The sequence below is a fragment of the Rhinichthys klamathensis genome, unplaced genomic scaffold, assembly GCF_029890125.1.
Source record: "Rhinichthys klamathensis goyatoka isolate OS25496 unplaced genomic scaffold, OSU_Roscu_1.1 h1tg000487l_1, whole genome shotgun sequence".
Taxonomy (NCBI): domain Eukaryota; kingdom Metazoa; phylum Chordata; class Actinopteri; order Cypriniformes; family Leuciscidae; genus Rhinichthys; species Rhinichthys klamathensis.
In genome coordinates, this window is record NW_026606974.1 from 1,610,470 (window position 1) to 1,631,363 (window position 20,894).

At 39.4% G+C, this 20,894-nt stretch overlaps 1 protein-coding gene across 1 annotated transcript; it reads right to left on the reverse strand.

The window, feature by feature from the left end:
• Positions 1-127: 127 nt before the first annotated feature.
• Positions 128-19,433, reverse strand: snrnp200 (small nuclear ribonucleoprotein 200 (U5)). Its single transcript, XM_056237548.1, has 45 exons — positions 19,120-19,433; positions 18,630-18,793; positions 18,356-18,527; positions 17,692-17,884; positions 17,550-17,605; positions 17,366-17,461; positions 17,095-17,247; positions 16,915-17,014; positions 16,620-16,756; positions 16,418-16,495; positions 16,111-16,284; positions 15,254-15,391; positions 14,925-15,080; positions 14,536-14,706; positions 14,263-14,456; positions 14,050-14,173; positions 13,780-13,929; positions 12,817-12,927; positions 12,594-12,725; positions 12,316-12,504; positions 11,661-11,858; positions 10,044-10,196; positions 9,839-9,919; positions 9,677-9,760; positions 9,478-9,584; positions 9,269-9,387; positions 9,015-9,169; positions 8,666-8,855; positions 8,308-8,478; positions 8,065-8,225; positions 7,702-7,929; positions 7,393-7,584; positions 7,098-7,276; positions 6,859-7,010; positions 4,317-4,425; positions 4,110-4,218; positions 2,770-2,959; positions 2,407-2,571; positions 1,932-2,053; positions 1,699-1,842; positions 1,351-1,527; positions 1,109-1,269; positions 901-982; positions 540-632; positions 128-408 (listed from the first exon to the last, which is right to left on the reverse strand). Exons 1-45 carry the CDS (start codon positions 19,162-19,164, stop codon positions 259-261), a joined length of 6,405 nt encoding a protein of 2,134 aa, XP_056093523.1. The 5' UTR covers positions 19,165-19,433; the 3' UTR covers positions 128-258.
• Between the last annotated feature and the right edge of the window lie 1,461 nt (positions 19,434-20,894).

Below are 20,894 nucleotides of genomic sequence, written 5' to 3' on the forward strand. Positions count from 1 at the left end.
AACGGGGATAGTTTTGACAACGTTGTCATCTGTCGTTTTCCATTTTTAGCTCATCGTTGTCATGTAACGTACCCTTAGTTTCATCTGATGACACGACCTTTTTAATAAAACAGTGCAAAACAAAATCTCCAATGTACACGTTTCTTTAATTAAATCATAATGCATTAAAGAGTCACAATATTCCTCAAAAAATATCTATAAAAACACTTAAGATTCTTTAACATGACAGTATATCAGTCCAGTATGACTAATCTGGGATTAATCACTGTCACTGTCTCCCTCACTGTCTGCCTCCTTAACGTCCGTGCTGAACTTGTATTCCTGGTCACAGCCCATGTAGGCGTCGCTCATGAAGTACAGCGTGTAGTTGTGCACACCAACAACAGGTGCCACAAAGTCGAGTTTTACCTGTGGGAAGAAAAAAAGAACCATTGTCATTAAATTCTGACAAGACTTCCACTTTTTTAAATACTACAATTTGAGGATCATATAAGACTGGAATAATGTACTAATGCCTTGGATATAAAAGCAGGACTAACCTTGGCCTTCTGTTGAAGAGTTAGTCTCTTGATTGAGATGAGGCTGTTTGATTTGGGGTCTCCAATAACAACCCACCAGCCTTCTTCACGTTTCTACACAAACAAACAAAAAGTCATTAAGTAACGCTGTAAGTATAAAATAACCTCAAAGCAAGATCAACTATTTTCAAATGATGTTAAGAGTTACACGACCACTCAAAAGTTTGGGGAAAGTAAGATATTGAGATGCATTAAAGAGATCATTCACCCAAACATGAAAATGGTCATTTCCTCACCCTCACGTTGTTCCAAACCTGTATGAGTTTGTTTCTTCTGCTAAACGCAAAGGAATGATATAGGGTTTATGTAAATAGACACTCACCTGTGGGAACAGAGGAGCAATGACAGGCCCTGTAACTTCCTCTTCTCGTTCCAACTGCACTTGGACGACCACTGGACTTCCACTGTGAGCACAAGAAAATAAATTAATATCTTCAGCAGAGATTAATGGTAAATGGCTGGTTTTGTACACCCACACAAGGTTGTAGGTTTTCAATTGAAGCCCTTTGGATTTTGATTTCAGCTCATACCTCTTGATGTCGTCCTTGTCAGCCACTTCGTACGAGAGCTCGATGTTGGGATAGCGGTTACAGAAGCGTGCCACGTCAGCTATTTGTATATCTGAAAGCTGCAGAAGACCAGTGCGGTCCTCATCTTCCATCTCCATGATGTCAAAGATGCTCTCCACACCCTAAACGCATCAACAAAAGAGTTGAGACAGACAACCAAAAGATGATGTTCACAGATTAACTCACTCAGATCCAAATCTCACCTTGTCCGTGCAGCGCTTGATGTGTTCAGAAGTGAAGTGGGGTAGTTGTTTGAGGTAAGAGTCTTTAGACCACATGGCTTGTGTGACCATCTGAGCCAGCTCCATGGCAGCCAGCGCTGGACTCAACCAGCCGTTGCTGGAGAGAACGTCTACACATGCCTGGATCAGCCTCACCGCCTATAAATACAGGCAAGAGAAGAGCAGGAGGACTTAAGAAACACAAAGATTTCTAAATGCTATTCTTTTAAACTTTCTATTAATCAAATATTTCTGAATCCTAATTTGCATGTGTTGTCCTTTTTGAGCTGTGAAAGAGATTGACTATGTGCTCAAAGAGTTTCCCCTCACCTTGCTGAGGATGTCTTCAGTATCTGACTGGAGCTCTGCGCTCAGCTGCATGCGGGACAGATGAGCCTGAAGCAGCAGGTTGGTCTTCACATGAGGGTCGTTGAACTTGGGGTTGTTCAATTTATGAGGCACTTTCTGAGCCAGCTGCAAAAGTCAGAGTGGTTAGAGATCTGATGCAGTCTGCTTGTTCTAAGAGTTAACATTACATTCATATAATGGAAAGTTTTATTTACCTGCCGCAGCAGGGTGTCTTCGTGATGCCTGATGGGAATGTTTTTATACTCCGCAGCATTGGAGATGATCTCGATGAGGCCACGGACCTTTGTCTTGGCATTTAGAGACATACTGAACAGCTCTGGAGCGAGGACAAACAGATAAGAGATGTATCAGTCAAGACGGACATGGCTAGACAATTAAGCAGCACATTTCAGCAACATTTGGCAAAAAGGGTTTTAGAAGGTTGAAATCACTAACCTAAACAGTGACATTAAATTAGCACTTCTCTTATGGCATGTTAGTCTATTTCGTGTACACAACATGGATAAGCTACAACAGGTAAAGATGTTAGCTGTGTGGACGCTAGCTGGATTGACAATATCGATTTCTCAACCCTCATTTTGATTGACCACTACTGATACTTATACAGATGAAAAGTTCTGTTGCTAATCCAGTTCCATCGCGACTGTGTTAAACAGAGAAGGTCCTCACCGATGGTTGTGTAGTTGATGTAATAGTAGGCTGCAATCATGCCCAGATTCAGAGGTGCCACATCCATCTCATCCTCGATGCTGATGCACTTGGACTGTTCCAGATCCTGCAAGGTGTTTTCCACCAGCTCAGACAGATGATCCGACAGGTGACGATGCGACATACCTGGAACATGAAGAGATTTTAGTCTCTGATGCATTAAAAAGTACTTCAAATACACAGATGAAGTTGAATATTTTTGCATGCTCTCCTGATGTCACAAATAGTAAATTCTGCAGCGTGAAGTCTAGATTTGGAATGTCAAGTCATTTGTCCTGCTGTAGTGAAAATCTGTAGGCATTACAAGGTACTGTGATTCCTCACCCTGCAGGTTGTAGTAGTTGGGGTTTTGGGTCATGCGACGGTACAGAAACGTCCATGTCAAGTAGTCCACAGCGTCCTGCTTGTTCTCCACCGTCTTGGTGACGATCTCAGCGTTGAAATGGTCATGAAGACAGTGGTCCAGGTGAGACTCGACAGGCAGAGGCTCGTAAAGGAACTTTTTAAAGAAGTCCTAAAGAACAAGGATGTTAAAAATTATTAAAAGCAAATCAATCACGCTTGAGACTAACCGATCTTGAGTAGGGATGGGAATTGATAAGATTTTATCAATATCAATGCCACTAACGATTCTGCTTATCGATCCGATTCTTTAACGATTCTCTTATCGATTCCTGATAGCACTGTGTGGGAAAAAGTAGTCATATGCTTTTTCTGGGAAAAAAACAAGTGGTTTTATTTGTTTTAAAGCTACACTTGACTAAGCAAACTGTACTTTTTATGTAATTTATGTAATAAATGGAACCTTTTTGTAAAGTGTTACCGATTAGTTACACCGATTAAACGTCCCGTGAGTTCCGTGTTGGAAAGATCAGTTGTTTTAACCATTCATTAAAACGAATCGGTTCAAATGAGTCATTAGTTTGCGAATTGGACGTGTCATTATCGGACGTGTGCGCGTTGTGTGATTATCCCAGCGGTTGGGACATTCCACAAGATGTGTGTCATCACAGAAAACATTTCATCACTGGTTAGTTTTTTTCGTTTATTTGAAGTGTGGTTTATGTCAGCTGAATGTGCGGAACGCTTTTCAGAGAAGATAAGGCAACGTATTTTAGTACAATTCACACCCAGCGGTAATTCAGGAAAAACAAATCTCCGAATGCTCCACATGAAACTTTAGTCTCCCGACCTTACCATCGTGTCGTTTATTTTGATTAATATGTGCGAGGGAGAGAGAGCAAGAGAGTTTTGAGACGGTGAAGCCTACTTTCGCTTTGCAAGAGAGAGAGTGCGCGCGCACGCGCTCTCTCTCTGCTCGTTCAGTTTAACATGCGCCCTGTCACAAGCGCAGCGGTTCATCTACATTACCAGAGAGAGACAATTTTACTCACCGATCAAATAAGGCTTTGGCGGTACAAAAATTAGCTTTGGACGCCGTGCTATGGTGCTTGATAAAGGACAAAATGGACAGTTGTGAGTTCACGGTCTGTAGCCTACATACGGCTGACTCAGAGCAGCATCGATAAGAGGACTCGTTAACGTCGAGGGCATACAATATCGATGGATCGTAAAACTTAGAACCGGTTCTCGAGTGGAACCGGTTTTCAATTCCCATCCCTAATCTTGAGTCAAGAAAATGTGTGGTTTAGTGTCAGCTTTACCTTTTTGGACCCTTGACACATGATGACACAGCGACCCTCATCGTCCTGGAGAGGACGGTTTGCCTTTCCTACCATCTGGAGCACATCATAGATTGGGTAGTCCACGTACCTAATCAGAGAAAGATATATTAGCAATCCACATGCACAGTGTAAAAATTGGTGATGACATTAGTCATTTGAGGCCACTAAGGATGAAAAAATACTTACGCATGGATTTTACCGTTGTAGTACTGCGTGTCCATGACAATCACCAGGTGGGCAGAAATGTTAGTGCCCCAGCAGAGAGAGCGAGATGCCACCATCACCTGAATGGCACCTGGCAAGAGAGAGCAGAGGGGGGCAACACTTCTTTTAGCTCACACATCTTAATCAATCGTTTTGATTAACCTCATAAAACGTTCTACTGTGCATTGGTAATATTTCTTTCATCATTTCTTTAAGTTACACCGAACCAGGTAGGTTGTAATGAAGACCTTTGAGTTTCTGTGTTTAAATTAGGGATGCACCGAATCCAGATTTGTGGGGTTCGGCCGAATACCGAATCCACTGGTTAAGATTCTGCCGAATCCGAAACCGAATACCGAATCCTACTCTCATCCTCAGTCCATTAACACAGTAAACACATTAATGAAGTAAACAAAGTGGATTTTTCATTTTATTTTATTACTGTAAATAATAAACACTACTTTTACTTTTATAACTGTAAAAAAAAAAAATAATAAAAAAAAAAAAAATAAGCAACATTATGCATTTTAACAGCGGCGATGTTGTGTAGCCTATTTAGAGTCCTTGACTCCTTGCCACCATGAGACAAATCGGCATTGCAAATTGAACATGTAGCTCGACTTGAATTGCCTTCTTTCACTGAAAGTACTGCCAAACAACACTTTTTCTGCTCACGAGTTCCATTTTCACTTTCTCACAGCCTACTGCAATCGAACGGTCCACCTACTGTAGCGACTGGAAATAAGGTGTGTCCCCTTTAAGAACTGCGCGCCGTATGTGTCGTGCGCCTCGAACACATGCCCATGTATGCGGGTTATTTCTGTTTGATGCTCATTTTTACCTTATTTTGTTAAGTAGCGCTGTGGACGGTAGAACGTGTGACAGACAGTTACACAAGTTCGATTGTGGAATAAAGTGCGAGTTGTGAGATGCCAATCGCCTCCGTGAGTCTGTCTGGCCTCTGCAATAACTACTACAGGCTTGTTCGACTTGAACCGGCGCTGCACAGACAGATGAGTTTATGACATCAAAGTCCCGCGAGAGCAATTCAAAAGCATAAGGAGCCGTCTGCTCTCTATTCGTTCACGCGGTACTCTGATGTCATTCACTGATCGGTGACTTCGACGTAGCGCGCGTAGTGCAAGCCTAGGGTTCGGTTCGGTGGAAAAAAATTCTGAGGTTCGGCAGAAACCGAACCCCGTTAAAAAGCCCAATATTCGGCCGAATCCGAATCCTGGATTCGGTGCATCCCTTGTTTTAATAAACTATATTATTACTACTACTTGAAGTACATTCTACTGTGCAATAGTAATAATTATTATATATTTTATTCAAGTTAATCCAAACTTTTATTTTGAAGGGGTTGTCGTGATGATCTTTTGAGTTTTTGAGTATATGATATGCCGATAGTTTTGCCAAATAAAATTGTGAAATGCTTGTGATGTGACTCAGAGCTGAGTGTGCAGAGACAAAACTGGTGCTATTATTGTTGTTGTGTTATCAAGATATAACCAAGAGAAAGAAGGGTATGAAGTTCATTCAGGTCCCCTCAAAATACACTCTACATAGTGCTCTTTGTGGCCACCTGTTTCAGTTATGCACCGTTATGGTGGTATTTCAAAAATACATATTGTACACTAAATTGAAACCATTATACCAGATGAACCGATATACCACCCAGCACTAAATGTGAGCTTGTAAGAGTCATAACTTTAAATTTTTCAACTAAAATAATATTTTATCTGATTATTAACTTCTAATTAATGAGTGAATGTGCAAACATTTTTTGGATGTTATTATTAACTTCTCATTAATAAGTGAATGTGCAAATTTTTTGGGATGTTATTGTGTACATTTACCCTTTTCATAAAAAAAGAGAAATTCTTTGAAATTTCAATTTATACATGAACTACAGCTAAACAAGTGATGTAAAAAAAAATGAATGATCAATATGAGAAATTTTATTTCATAATTACATTAAATTTAATAGAATATATAATCTGAGAACTACCAGTATTAACTCTTAATTGGATTTAATTTAATTCCTTTTTAGCTCAGGACTGCTCAAAAAAAGCCCACATTTTAAAAACCTATTCATTTTCTAACAAAACATTAAAACATTTTTGGAATGTTTTCAAACAAAATGTATTAATTTTACTTGCATAAGCTGTTACTTTAAGATAAAGAGGATACATTTTTCATGCTGAATTACTTCATTAATAGGTGTGAATATTCATGTTTATAACCAAAATTCAGTCCCAACTGTGTGAGAGATATGGGAAAGTAGTTTAATTATTTTACAGAAGTATCAAGTCAAAACTAATTCAGATAAAAAGTTAAAAACTAACTTTAAAAAAAAAAGTGTACTGAACTAAAGGTAACTTTTTAAAACGGTTCTCACTTTTTAAAAAAGTACTAACATTTTTTCTTTTTTTGTAAAAGTTTATGCTTTTTTTTCCAGGTCAAAACTGGCCTGGGTACATTATGACAGTTAAACTAAAACATTAGATTTCATGTGTCGTACCAGAAATGAAGAGATGCTCCACAATCCTGCGCTCTGTAGGTGAAAGGCCCTCGTGAAGGTACCCCACCCCGTTAGAGAGGGTCTCCTTCAGTGTAGCATCAGCGAGATTCTCCATGAATGGAGCCAGATCCTTTTCGGTTGAGTGTAGGAACCTGCAGGGACAAAAAGAAGGTTGAAGATGAAATGCCCGATGGGAAGAGTGTATTTACTGTATGGATGTGATATAGATCTTCCAGCACCTTTGTGGCACCACGTCAGCAGCACAGAAGGTGAGGATATCAATAGCGGTAAGACGAGTCTGGCGTCTTGATGGCACAAATACCAGCACTGGCTTGGATGGAGAGTGTTTCATTATGGCGTGATACACAGGTTTTGCCATGGACAGCAGACGAGTCTGTGTGTGACTCACGTTGAAACCCTGAGGAAGGGAAAAAGTAGTCAAGTGGATTAAACAAAACTTCAAATATAAACAGAAGAACAGGGTAAGGATTGTGCATGTAGATGCAATGAAGTTACAGAGAGCTTTAGACTGACCTGGATGTGAAGCTCCAGAGGAACCGGCCTGACATTGGGATGGAAGTTGAAGGTGGCTGTGGTGCTGCAGCCAAGCCAGTGGGCCACATCTTTAGCATTGGACAGAGAGGAGCTGAGGGCCACGATACGGATGGGCCGCTCAATCTGAGAGGAGATGTACCTCATTCTGGAGCAAATCACCTCCAACACAGGCTACAAGAGATACACAGAAATAGGAAATAATGGATTCAAACAACCAAAACAATGATCTCTGAGAAACTAACAGCTCATTCTTGGTGTTTAGAAATTAGGATAAAAACAATCACTTACTCCGTTGTCACCTCCAATGAGATGAACCTCGTCTATTATGAAGAGGCTAACGTTCTGCACATTCTTCCTCTGTTTCCAGCGACGGGAAAGAATGTCCCACTTGTCTGGGGTGCTGACTATGATGTCGCCTTTACCCAGCAGCTTTAGGTCAGTGCTTGTCTCACCAGTGAGTAAGACAACCTTCTTATTCAAAGTATCCTGGAACTTCTGGTGCCAGTCAATAAAGACCTACACAAAAAATAATGTCTGAATCATGACATTCACATCCTTGTTTCATCAATTTCTTTCATTTATCTTAAGTCGAACTAGACACTTTTAAATTATTGCAATTATTTCTATAAAGGCAAATAATTGTGGCTGTACCTGTTCGGCCAGAGCCTCCATGGGTGTAATGTATACACAGCGGCCTTCTGAGTTGTGTAGGAGCATCCTAAGAATAGCAAACTCCGCACATATGGTCTTTCCGCTGCCCGTGGGGGCACCAACAAAGACGTTGTCGTCGCTGTTGTACACCGCATTGAACACTGAAAACAAGAACAGTTTCATTTAGAAGGAAGTTCTCAAACAAGTATGATAGCGTGTTGGAGGGTTTACAAGGGCAGGTACCTTGGGTCTGGATTGGGTTGAAAAAGGGAAACTTCTGGTAGAGGCTCTCGAAGGCTGCGTTTCTCAGAGCGGACACGGGCAAAGGCTGCAGGTCCAGCAGCTCAGTAGGAGGAGGATATTTCTCAGGCAGGATTAGGTGACGAAATGAAACCGGCAGCTGCGTCTCACATGCTTGAGAAAAAAAAACAAGAAAAAAAAACATTCTGGACTACCGCAATACCTCCAACACTCCATTTTACTTCCAAATAGTACAATGGATTTTGGTCGTTATATCAAAGCCACAGTAAATTAGATATGCAATATGGTTTAGTAATATTTTATGCAGCATTAAGTTCAGCAAGTATAAATAAAAACATACATAGCCAGCGGTCTGAAGCTATGCGAATGAAGTACTGCGGTGGCAGCGGCTCAAACACGGGCACAAAGAAAGTCACAAGATGTTCGTCCTGAGCGTACTTGGCCTTCAGGAGGAAGTACTCATGGTGAAGGACGACCTCACTGTCCACATCCTCCACTAAGATCCAGAAGGCCTCAGATGAGCCATGTATCTGGAAGAAGCCAACATTTAGTGTGTGTATGTATGTATGTATATACACATTATTGCTATTAATCTATTACTATTAATCTACACGCAATTCTTTATTCTAGTTATAATAACAATAATATTATTACTATTTAGTAATTTACTGATCTTTTTTTGGACTGACCTTGTCATCCCACTGGAAATCTGGTGTGATTGTGAGTTCCACTTTCAGAGTGGAGCGTGTGATAGGCTGCAGATGAACAGCCAGGTCCAGTTTAGGGAACTGATGGACATACTTATGAATGGTTTTCCCCATCTTTGGCATGCGAATCAACTCACCTGAAACAGTTAAGAATTTCAGATCATGAGAAAATTATTTAAAATGGCATTTGGGTATAAAGAAAATGTTTGAGTATTAGTGTATTAGCCACTATTCACCAATTTCATTGTGGTTCAGGTCATAGAGGCGCTCAAAGGGGAAGTTTTTCTTTTCAATCTTTTTGATGACCTCCTCTGGAAGCTTGCGGAACTGACGCAAGGGAGACATCGACTGCCACCTTGATGGTAAAAAGCCAATAGCTTAAACATCAGACTGCAAGACAAACAATACATTTATGCTTGGCAATATCAGCATCATGACAACTCACATCCTTTTGTCGATCATCTTGCAGAGGTTCATAGTCTTGTCGGTAAGTTGGGCCCAGCCTCTGCTCAAAACAATCTCAAAGATGGCCCTCATCAGCCTGCCAGCACTCTGTAGGATCAAACATAATGTTAAATCTGTGATTTGAAAATAAAAATGTCCTTTTAGAACACAGATCAAACATTGTTTCCCCAAACACTCACCTGTGTCACATAGACCATGTCAGCCATGAGAGCGAAGCCCTCCAGTTTAAGCTGAGAGATATATGCCTGCAGCAGCACATTAATCTGAGAAAGACATAACATTCCATTTAAGAGACAATCATACAATTGAATGTTCTATAAAGTTCTTCTACACGCATTTACCTTTGCGCTGGGCTCTTCAATGCTTTCCTTCACTGGAATAGGGACTCTCTCAAGCAGTTTCTGAAGCTCAAGTTTTTCTTCCTGTCAATCAAATTGTAAAAACCATGTTTGTTAGTGCTGTCATTTTCCACTTTATCCTGTCTTTAGGATTCAAGAGGTAGAAGTTTGTTCAGATGTTTCAGGTTTGTTTAGACAAGGCACGTACCTCTCTGACATTAATGTTCCTGAACTCAGAGGACAGCGAGAACACCCTGAAGAGCTCGATCTCACTCAGTGTGGGCTTCAGCAGCTGGTTGTAGGTCATTATGGACTCGTGGGTGATGTAAAAATGGCTTGCGATGCGGCCAAGGTCTGTCACCTACAACAGAACACATAAGGCATCATTTTAACCACATCTGTTGCTGTCATTTAAAAGTTTAATCGATGTGTTCAGGCAGACCTGCTGAAATCAATTATCTAGAGGTCGACCGATTGATTGGGCCGATTTGTGGCATTTTTTAATGAATCGGCATGTGCTGCAAATTAGGCCGATTAATAGGCAGGCGCATCTGCGGGCAGCGTTGTTGTGGAACACGTGGCATTGCCTCTTGCAGCAAGCAAATTGTCAGTCCCCCTCTGCCTGCTAACTTTTTGAAGACGACTACCTGGTAATTTCCCAAGAAACGATAATGTTCGTGTTTTTAAGCCTTTCCTATTTAAATATTGAAGCGCAAGTAGACTGGAAAGTACCCGTGTCTCTCAGTTTGGTACTCATGTTTTGTGTGTGTAGCAACACACATCCAGATTGCCGCGTCTCACAGCACGCGAATAGTATACTCTTTCATGTCTTCCTAATCATAAACGGACATATTCACACAAGGGCCATATCGAGTTTGTACAATATATTGATATGTTTTTAATAAACAATATGGAATGAGACATTACTGTTGTTATATCAATATAGCCTACAGTAGTTTGATATGAGCGCATCTGAAAAATAGCGGAGGAAGCCGTGAGCTGGTGTGGGGAAAGTGCATTATCCAATTCGTCCTAAGCATGAGACAAGCTTTATATTAAAATAGTCCTGTCAGACGCTCTGACAGATTCATGTGCTGAGTGCTGACTGACAGATAGATACCGACGCTGTTTAATGTGTTTGAGATGTAGGCTTTCCTCAGTGCATAACTTACATTTCACAGGTATATTTTTCATCTGTAAATGTTAGAAACTGGTGTAAATATTTCCATTTTGTTGTCAGGAGTGAATCTCCGCTAAACTTGACATATTTCCATGAACGAGTGCTGCGTGAAAAATTTAATGAGTGCAATAATTCTAACAAAAATATACATATTGCTAAAATATTCTTTGTTAAACAATAAATGTGCCATATGAAGAATTTTAAACCTACAAGTTAGTTATGACTTATAACCTATTCTTATTATATTATTTATTTTATTTATTATAAAACTATTTTTTTTCTCATCTAAGTTTATTTGACTGTCTAGATTTTTGATGACCTGTTTTGTGTATTTAATATTTTACGTATACATAATTTTTTATTTTATTTTATACAAGTGCACTGATTGGAGAGGCTTGTGTTGTTCAGGAAATGTTTAATTTAAGCAATTTTCTGTATCACTTCTTATTAACGGTTAGATTTTATGAGATTATTTATTAGATTTATATATCGGCATCGGCCAGAGAAAAAGCCATATCGGTCGATCTCTACAATTATCCAAGGTTGGGGATTTAAAGCTGGTACAATCTCAGCATTGATCATGCATATTAATCATCTGGAAGTGCCCATTTAGAAAGGGGGGTTAATATGACAAACTGTGTGTACCTGAAAGCTGCCAGATCTCTTGTCGTATTTGACCAGGTTGTTCTTCTCCAGGACAGTGGCTGCTGTGTGCACCAGGTCCAACCTGCGTCGCTCCAGCAGTGGGTCAATGCTGCGGTCATCATGAGAGACACCATATAGAGTGGGGTTCCGCAACATCCGTACATACAGGTATGTGTAACCCAGCCAATTTACAGCATCCTGAAAACAGTAACAAAACAGATCAAACCCTGCAACAGATGCTGAGCTTACAGAGCAATACTAATAATAGGCATGTGCAAAACGATGTAATTTCAGTATAATAAAACGTAACTATTTAATCAATATGCTAGAGTAAATTAACAATATAAAAGCCTTTTTTATATTCTGGAAACAAATACTAATATTAGGATGGGCAAAAAAGTAATAAAACCTATATAATAAAACAAATTGAAATCAATATTAAAAAATATTTTAATATGCTTCAATAAAATGACAATATAAAAGCTTTTTTAATTTATTGTAATATTGTTGTCTATATAAATCACATTTCATATTTATTCCGTCACACAGAGAAACCCAAGTTAAACCACCTTTATTGGAACACCAATAAAATATTTAAGCTAGAAAACAAAAATTTGTCTGACTAATGAACATACACCAGAACATTCAGACTTACCTTGGCATTCTGCACGTTGCCCAACACTATCTCTGCATTGAGCATGTCCGGTAGTTTGGCCACCATCTGGCTCTCGATTGGCAGCTGCTGATTGAGCAGAGACAGGTAATACTGCAGCTCTCCATGAGAAGTGATCAGAATACCCTCTCCTTTAGAGTCATACTGCGGCCTGCCAGCACGACCCAGCATCTGCGTCACAAAGTTGAGAGGGAGTCAAGTTGTTACTCGTGGTCTATAACTTAATCGAAACACAAAGTACATGTGGACATACTACAGACCTGTAGGATGTCCAGGGCTCCCAGCTCCGTCCATCTGCCTTTCTCTGGGCTGTACACCTGTGTGCCTTTGATTATGACAGTGTGTGCTGGCAAGTTCACACCCCAGGCCAGAGTGGCTGTGGACACCAATACCTACGAAACACATTCATGGTTCAGTCTTCTGTATTTTAGAATATGAAATTATCCAGAATGTTCTCGGCATTACTGAATGTTATGCACTAACCTGGATGTGGCGGTCAGCAAACAGATCCTCTACCAGCGTTCTGTCCACTCTGGTCATTCCAGCATGATGAATAGCAAAACCATACGGCAACAGATCCTTCAGCTCCAGGTTCTGTCAACAGAAAGTAAACACATTTTAAGAAAACTAGTATATAATAAATGTGTGTTCAGTTAGGCCGCATTTACACAGCAGATCTTGACGCCCAATTCCGATTTGTTGATTATATCCGATTTTTTTCACAACCAGCTTACATCTTTTAAAAGTGACTCATATCCAATGATATAAATGATGTAAATCAGCATTTACAGTATATACTTGGCGAACAAACTACATATGATTGAGGCCTGAAACCGATCTGAGAATATCGGAATTCATGCGCTTTTTTTTCCTGCTTACATATTCATGGGTCATTTCCAATCTGTGTCACATGGAAGGAGAATTTTTCTTTTTCGGAATTGAGTCACTTGAACCATGTAATGTAAATGCGGCCTTAAGACAAGGACGTGACGGAATCTGGGGACTTTTAATTGCACACATTTTATGGAAAATCAACAAAACAAATTAGGTGGAAAAAAAATCCTGCACGACTAGCTGCTAGACATAATATTTGCTCAAAATAAATGGTGTAAACTTGGGGTGGGACTACCTGTTTATCAAATAACAGCAGATAAGAGAAATATTTGAAACTGGTAATTATGCTAATTAAATAATAATAAATTGTCATTTTTGCAATCAATTTAAACCACAACAATTGATTAGAGTTTATAATATTATAAATGATCATTTATTTTTGTTATAATTAAACTATAATAATTTATTGTCATTCAGTTTGGCACCACTAGTTCCACTAGATGTTTAAGTAATTAATATGCAGATTTTGCTGTGAATGACATGCTCAGATTCTGTGTGGGTTTTGTTTCGAGTTTAGCACTTTCAGCACTTTCATGGTAGTTGTGAGCTGACCTTGCACTGTTCGGCTTCAGTCCTCAAAACCTCAGTGGAGGCCGAACCTTCTCTCAGGAACAACCCCAGAGTGTCCTTCTCCAAACACATGTCCCTGATCGCACGGGCCGTCTTTCCTGTCTCCTTTCTTGAGTGCACAAACACCAACACCTGGGAAAAACAGACAAATAAATGTTTGGAAAGGAGAAGAGAAGAGAAGAGTGTTAGTGACTGAAAAAAACAGTAGAATTCAGGAGATAAAACTAGTCCATTTATTGTGCTCAGTTTCACCTGATTCTTTCCAGCATGTTCCATGATCTTCTCATAGACAATCTCATTCATAATCTGAAAGCGCTTGATGGCCTTCTTCTCTGTAATTCCTACATAGGTTTGTTCCAGAGGCACCGGTCGGAAACTAAAAAAGGAAAACGGCCAATATACGTACTTTATTATACAAAGACAGAAGACTATTTCCCCATTTATCCACAGCAGTCTCATTCTCACCTGTTGTCGAAATAGTAGAGTCCCTTGGATGAATCGACACGAAGGCAGTTCGCCACATCCTCGTAGTTGGGCAGCGTGGCACTGAGGCCGATGAGCCTCACATCTTCCTGTGTCAGCTCCACATTGCGGATGGTTCGAGCAATCAGGGACTCCAGGACAGGGCCACGGTCGTCATGCAGCAAGTGGATCTCATCCTGCATGACCAAACACGTTATTTTGGAAAAACATGAAAAATCTTTGAAAAAGGGAATCTGGGACTACTAGATTACTTACAATAATCACAAGGCGCACAAGCTGCGTATATGTGCGCTCCCCTCCTTTCCGGGTGATGATGTCCCATTTCTCTGGGGTACACACTATAATCTGGGTGGCGTTTATTTCCTCCTTACAAAGTTGATGGTCTCCGGTCAGCTCAGAAACAGTGATGCCATAACTTGCCAAGCGCTGCAGATGGAGCAACAAATGTTGTAGGGACATTTAATACTTTATCACAATTTATAAATTGTAGAAACATTTTTTTTGTTAAATGTAACTAATTAGAGGTACTAATTTAAAAGGAACACATTTTTCAAATATTAATATTCAAGATTAAGCAGAGAAATTACAGGAAATGATGGGGAAAAGGGTTCTTGTTTTCTCTCCATCATGTTTGGTACTCCTACCTTGCCAAAACTGCCCACCATCTCCTGTACCAGTGAGCGCATGGGAGCGATGTAGATGATTTTAAACTCATCAACATTGATGGTGCCATCCATGTTAATATGCTTTCCGATTTCTCTGAGCATTGCCATGAGAGCAACATTAGTTTTTCCAGCACCCTACAGGTCAAAGAGATGAAAAACAAAATCCTTAAGGTCAAATATTGAAGTTAAACATAAAACTCAAGTTTATCAATTTCTATACTGCATAATATTTATGCCATTATATTTTTAACTGTAATGTTTATTTTTAGTCAGCGCCTGGACTGTTGCGCCTTTTTCAGTAGACAAACCGTTGGAGCGCAAACCAGTAGGTTCTCATCTGTCTCCATGGTAGTTTTGAAGAGTTTACTCTGTATGCGGTTCAGGGTTTTGAATCCTTCAAATCCAGCTTGAGCATATTTGGGCAGCTTCTCAATAGCCATCAATGTCTGTAAGAGAAATGAGGGAAACCTTGTGAGAGACTAATGCAAATATATAGAGCAAATCAACCAAATTTTTTTTTTTTAAAGGCTACATAACACAACCATTCAAAAGAATGGTGTCAGTAAGATTTTTTTTAAAAGAAATAAATACTTGTATTCAGCAAGGATGCATTAAATTGATCAAATGTGACAGTAAAGAGATTTACAACGTTACAAAAAAATTCTATTTGAAATAAATGCTGTTCTTTTAAACTTACTATTCATCAAAGAATCCTGAAAAAATGCCAATATTAAGTAGCGTAACTGTTTTCAAAATTGATAAGAAAAGTTTCTTGAGCATTAAATCAGCATATTAGAGTGAGTTGAGCAGGATCACAATGAAGACTGGAGTAATGGCTGCTGAAAATTCAGCTTTGCATCATAGGAATAAATGAAATTTTAAAATAGTGGAGTTCTTTTAAATTGTAATAGTATTTCACAATGTGTGTGTTGTTACTGTATTTTTAATCAAATAAATGCAGAATTAGTCAGCATAAGAGACTTTTTTTATTTTTTATCTTACGACCCCAAAACATTGAACGGTAGTATACTATTGTGTGGCAATTTAATGTAATAACCAAACAACCATACATCCCTTCCTGAACAAACAATTTAGCCTCACTTAAAGAACAGGTCTCACAAAATAATAATAATAATTATTATTATAATATAAAAATAAAAAATACCTCATCATCACCAAAGGGTTTGGGTTTAAGAGCAGGCACATGAACCTCCTCGTAGCCCTTCCTCTGTTTGCGGAAGGAGCCGTCGGGCAGCTGGCAACGCTTGTTGGCCATGAAGTGACTGCCTTGAGAGAAGGCCAGATCTTCCAGATCTAGTAATTGCTTTGAGGCCACAGGCTAGAGACAAAGATCACAGAAAAAAAAGTCCAAGATCATCACATGAACATTAAGAGTGGGGGTCAAATTAAAATAGCAGGAACATTGTAAATTTTGGCTTGAAGAAGTAGATGTAGCTTAAAGTGGCATTTACCTCTCCATGATCAATGTCCATAGACTCCAGATCATCCACACGAGACTTTCTCACTCTCTCACGGCGAGATCGCTCCTCCTGCAAGGAAACAAAAGATCATAAGCTTACAGATGGATATTCTTCTTTGAACAGCTAAAATTGAAGAAGAAAAAAAATCTCACACTCAGCTAAACCAACTAAAAAAAGGAGGGAAAGTACTGACCCTGATGATGTCCTCTTTCTCAGTCTCCTGCAACTGGTAAAGAACTTTGGAAAGATCCTGATCAGCTTCCATTTTATTCATGATCTTTTCCTTCTCAGCCTCACTTTGAGCACTGGCCAACATGGTGCAGTAGAGGACTGGATATGGCAAGGGAAAAAAAAGAGCAACATGAAACAATATTTCTAAAAACCTTGTAAATCTTTAAACCACTACCAAGAAGTCATTTTGCTGCCATATTCTCAGAAATCACAATCAATTTAATCCAACACAGTCCTGGCTATAGTGATCTACTTACTCATTCGTCTGTGCTGCCGGAGGACCTTGATGAAGTCGAATGTGTTGAAGCCCAAAAGCAGCACCAACTGGTTCTCGCACTCTCTGTCATCACTGGCAGTCTACCCAAAGGAAGGAATAAATCAGCCACACAAAAAAATATAAGTCTCCAAAGACATGAGCATTCTCAAGCATTTCTTACTTTAAGGATCTCCAAGACTTCATCCGCTTTCTTCTGAGAAACTATGGCATCGTTGTAGAAGCGACTGAGCTGTCGCTGAAGCCAGAAGGCATCGATGTCTCGCGGGTGAAGATCTTTCTTTTTGGTCATCATTACGTCACCCGTGTTGCCCAGCTATGGAGAAGAGAGCATGTTAGGCTGGTTGTTTGACTCTATATACATTTTTTTGACTGAGGGCCCCTAGTGGGTCCCCTGGTTGAGACCCACTGCTCTATGATGATATGTGACTTACATTAGCAGTCAGAGTGCTGGTTTCATCTGCCTCCTCTCCCTCGCTGTCATCAGAGCCTTCATCTCGAACCTCTCCGTACTGATCCTCATCGCCCTCCTGCAGTTGAACAAAATGCACATTTAATGTCACATCGATAGCCAAAAAACACAATCTGACCACAAACAACCACCATGTAGAAGCTCACCTCCTCATCTGATTCGAATTGCACATTGACTCCATAGGTTTCATCAATGTTGTCATCTGCAAAAAGAGAAAGATGAAAAGTGACCAGGCTTGAACATCATGATGAGGAGAATTTTGACTCAGGTTGGACTAAAAATATTTACCCATATTCTGGAGCTCTTTGTCTCCACCGTAGTCAGAGATCTTCTTGCCCAGGTTCACCAGGACATGGTAGCGTGTGTCATCCGTAGGCCCCAGCAACTGTTCCACCTCCCTCCTCCTCTCTTTGTCTCTCATCTTGTCATTCTTCAGCACAGCCAACACCTCGTCTGCAGCTCCACACAGGATATCCCTTGGCTTAGTGGAGAGAAAGAGCAGCAATTTATGATCCGGTACATTAACCCAATATCCACTGTTTACATCTATTAATGATGATTCAATTTTAAATATTTCAATTGATATTTTTAAATAGGCCTTTTTCCTGCGATGGCAAGGAAAAGGCCTTTTATCCATTCTTCAGCATCACATGATCTATTATACTGATTTGATTGCCTCTAATTTCAAATAGTTACAAATATTTTTTTGTTCAAGGCCAATTTGCCCTGTAATAGAGCAGATAAACAACAAATAAATGTGCTCAAAGAAAAACATCATCCAGCAATTTGGAATCAGTCATGAAAAATCATGATCAGTGCATCCCTACACAGCATGAAAATAACTATCAGAAAGTAGTTTAATAACAGTGCAGGAGCATCCCTAGTAGATCCCACAGTAATTACATTTGAAATAAATGTTCACAACATGTGTAAACAGAGTATGTGATCGTACCTGATCTCCAAGGGCTGCCTGAATGAAGCTGAGAAGGATTTCATATGTTTCTCTGGTCTCTTTGGTCTTGGGCTTGTACACGATGCCCACCATCTCATCAATCCCCTCAGACAGCAGTGTGAAGCCCTTCATCTTGTTGATGTCATGCCTGTCCTCGTCTCTCTTTCTCCTCCTGCATCACACAACGAATACTATTCGTTTAAAAGACTTTCACACAGTGAATGCAAGAATGAATGACTGCAAGCAAACACTCTGAGTTTCTGATCAGACTGACTTTGATCTCTTCTCCTCCTGCATCTGAGGTTTGGTTCTCTGGCTCCTGTCTCCCATCTTAGTCCCATCCAGTTTGCCGACCAGAGACAGCACCTCTCCGGTGGGCTCATCTCTGCGGGTACGGTCGATCAGAGATCTGTCCGCTTGCAACACCAAGTTAGAGTTCTGAGGAGGAAACAAACACTCACGATCAGCTCAATGACTATGTATCAAATCCTAGCTAGCAGCATTTGTCAACATCACAAGCACGCGCTTATGTTCTGCTGAAAGACTATTTAGGTCAAAGCTACATTAAACATTTACTACTACTACTAATACTACGGTGACCAAAATTAAAATCTATGTAAAGGTCATTAGGTTTTAAAACTCAGCCAGTGTTCAATCTCGCGCACACCAAAACAAACAGCATCAGCGCGCTAAATAATGAAATTTAGCTACGAAACATATCACAGTCGTTAAAAGGGGTATCAAAAATCTTATATGATACTTACCGCTTTGTATTCATACTGCAAACTACGCGCAGTAACATCCGCCATGACTTCGTATTACTGTAAATGCGCTCAAAATGACAATCTTCTTTATCAACCAGCACACCCGGTGCTAGCGGAGAGACAGACGACTAAATTAACTACACAGCACTCATGTACGTCCCTAGTTACGGAAAAATAAAAATAAAAAAAACGTAATTTGCACACGACAATAACAACACACTTTGAAAAGTTAAGTCTTTTTTCTTTATATTCGTAACTGCACAATACGTCTGAAACACGCACGACAGTTTCAAAACGCAGTTTGGTCTAACTTCCGCTTCCGGGTTCACTCGCTCCTGAGTGTAGTGCGTGAAAAATGCTGCCTCTTCTGGATAGGAAAGGCACTTTTTTGAGGCATTTTTTTTTTATTCAACAAAACACACAATGACATTTAACATCAAACAGAAGCTCAAATAGAAATTGGAGGATACATATCAGATCTTACATCATGTAAACATTAAATTCTACAAATTACTTTTTTATGAGATGGTTTTATACCATTTTTATTTCTAATAATTGCATTCAATGAGTCATAAAATATTTTAAGATCTTTACAGAATCAATCAATTAGCAAACACCGTTGCACAAACCCACGCACCTTTCCCACAGGTGCGTGGGAAAAAAGACCATATAAGTTGGTCAAAAAATCTACAAAAAAAAACAAGGAACTCCCGCACACTATCCGTACTTGCAATGAGTTTCAAAATTTTATCAGCAACGTTTCGGTCTCATGACCTTCATCACAATTTTGATACTCATTTGCAAGTACGGATAGTGCGGAAGGGTGTTAAAGGAGGGTGTAATAGCTTGATGTACATGAAACTTCCCAAGAAGAACTATTACCTTTAATGTATCATCAATTACTATAGAAGTCTATCACAGTCCAAGAAGAGGATCACTCCTCTGTTTTGATTATTTTGTAAAATGTATCAAAAACCATAATAGATACCTGCTTCCAAAAGTCTTCAGAGTAATTACAAAATAAATGTGTGAGAGTTTCAGATTCAAGATTACAAAAAGAACATTGTGGTGAGATGTCTTCTTTAAATTTATTGAGGAAAAACATTACATGGATACATGTGCAGTATTTTAAAATTAATTTCCTTTATCTTATATGGCAGTAAAACTTATTATTTGCTTTCCAAATTTTCTCAGTCGAAGGTATGGAAGAAAGAAAAATCCATTTCAGAAGTGCTTTTGGGTAACAATGGATATATCTCGAGTATAAGACACTTTCTGAGTTATTACACTTTGTATCCAAGATATTAACAACTCCATTAACAAGTTTTGTAACTGTCATGCGTTTTCACAGGGTGAAGCAATTTAGTGGAGATGTTTTTCACAACCAGATTAAGAAGAAATTGCTGAAAAGTATAAATCTAACCATTATTTAGTAAGCCTGAAATAAAGATAATACCCTTGTCAAACCATTCTTTTTTTAATATACTCTTAGATAACACATGTTAAAATTGTTAAATTGTGTTTAAAGGCTATTTTCCATGTTTCAGTGATTGCTTGTGAAAATTAGATACTTTCTTTTTTTGATGCAATTACACTCGGGATTTAAACAGGTTTTGTTGAAAAGGCAACATAAGTCTGTCTGAGTCTGAGGTATGAAAAATTAAACATCTAAAGCACAGTGTGCACAGATTTCGAGAAGAAGACTTTACTTTTGTAAATGCGAAACACTAGAGAAATTGTTCTTAATTAGGGTTAGGGTTCAATTGTAATGTGTT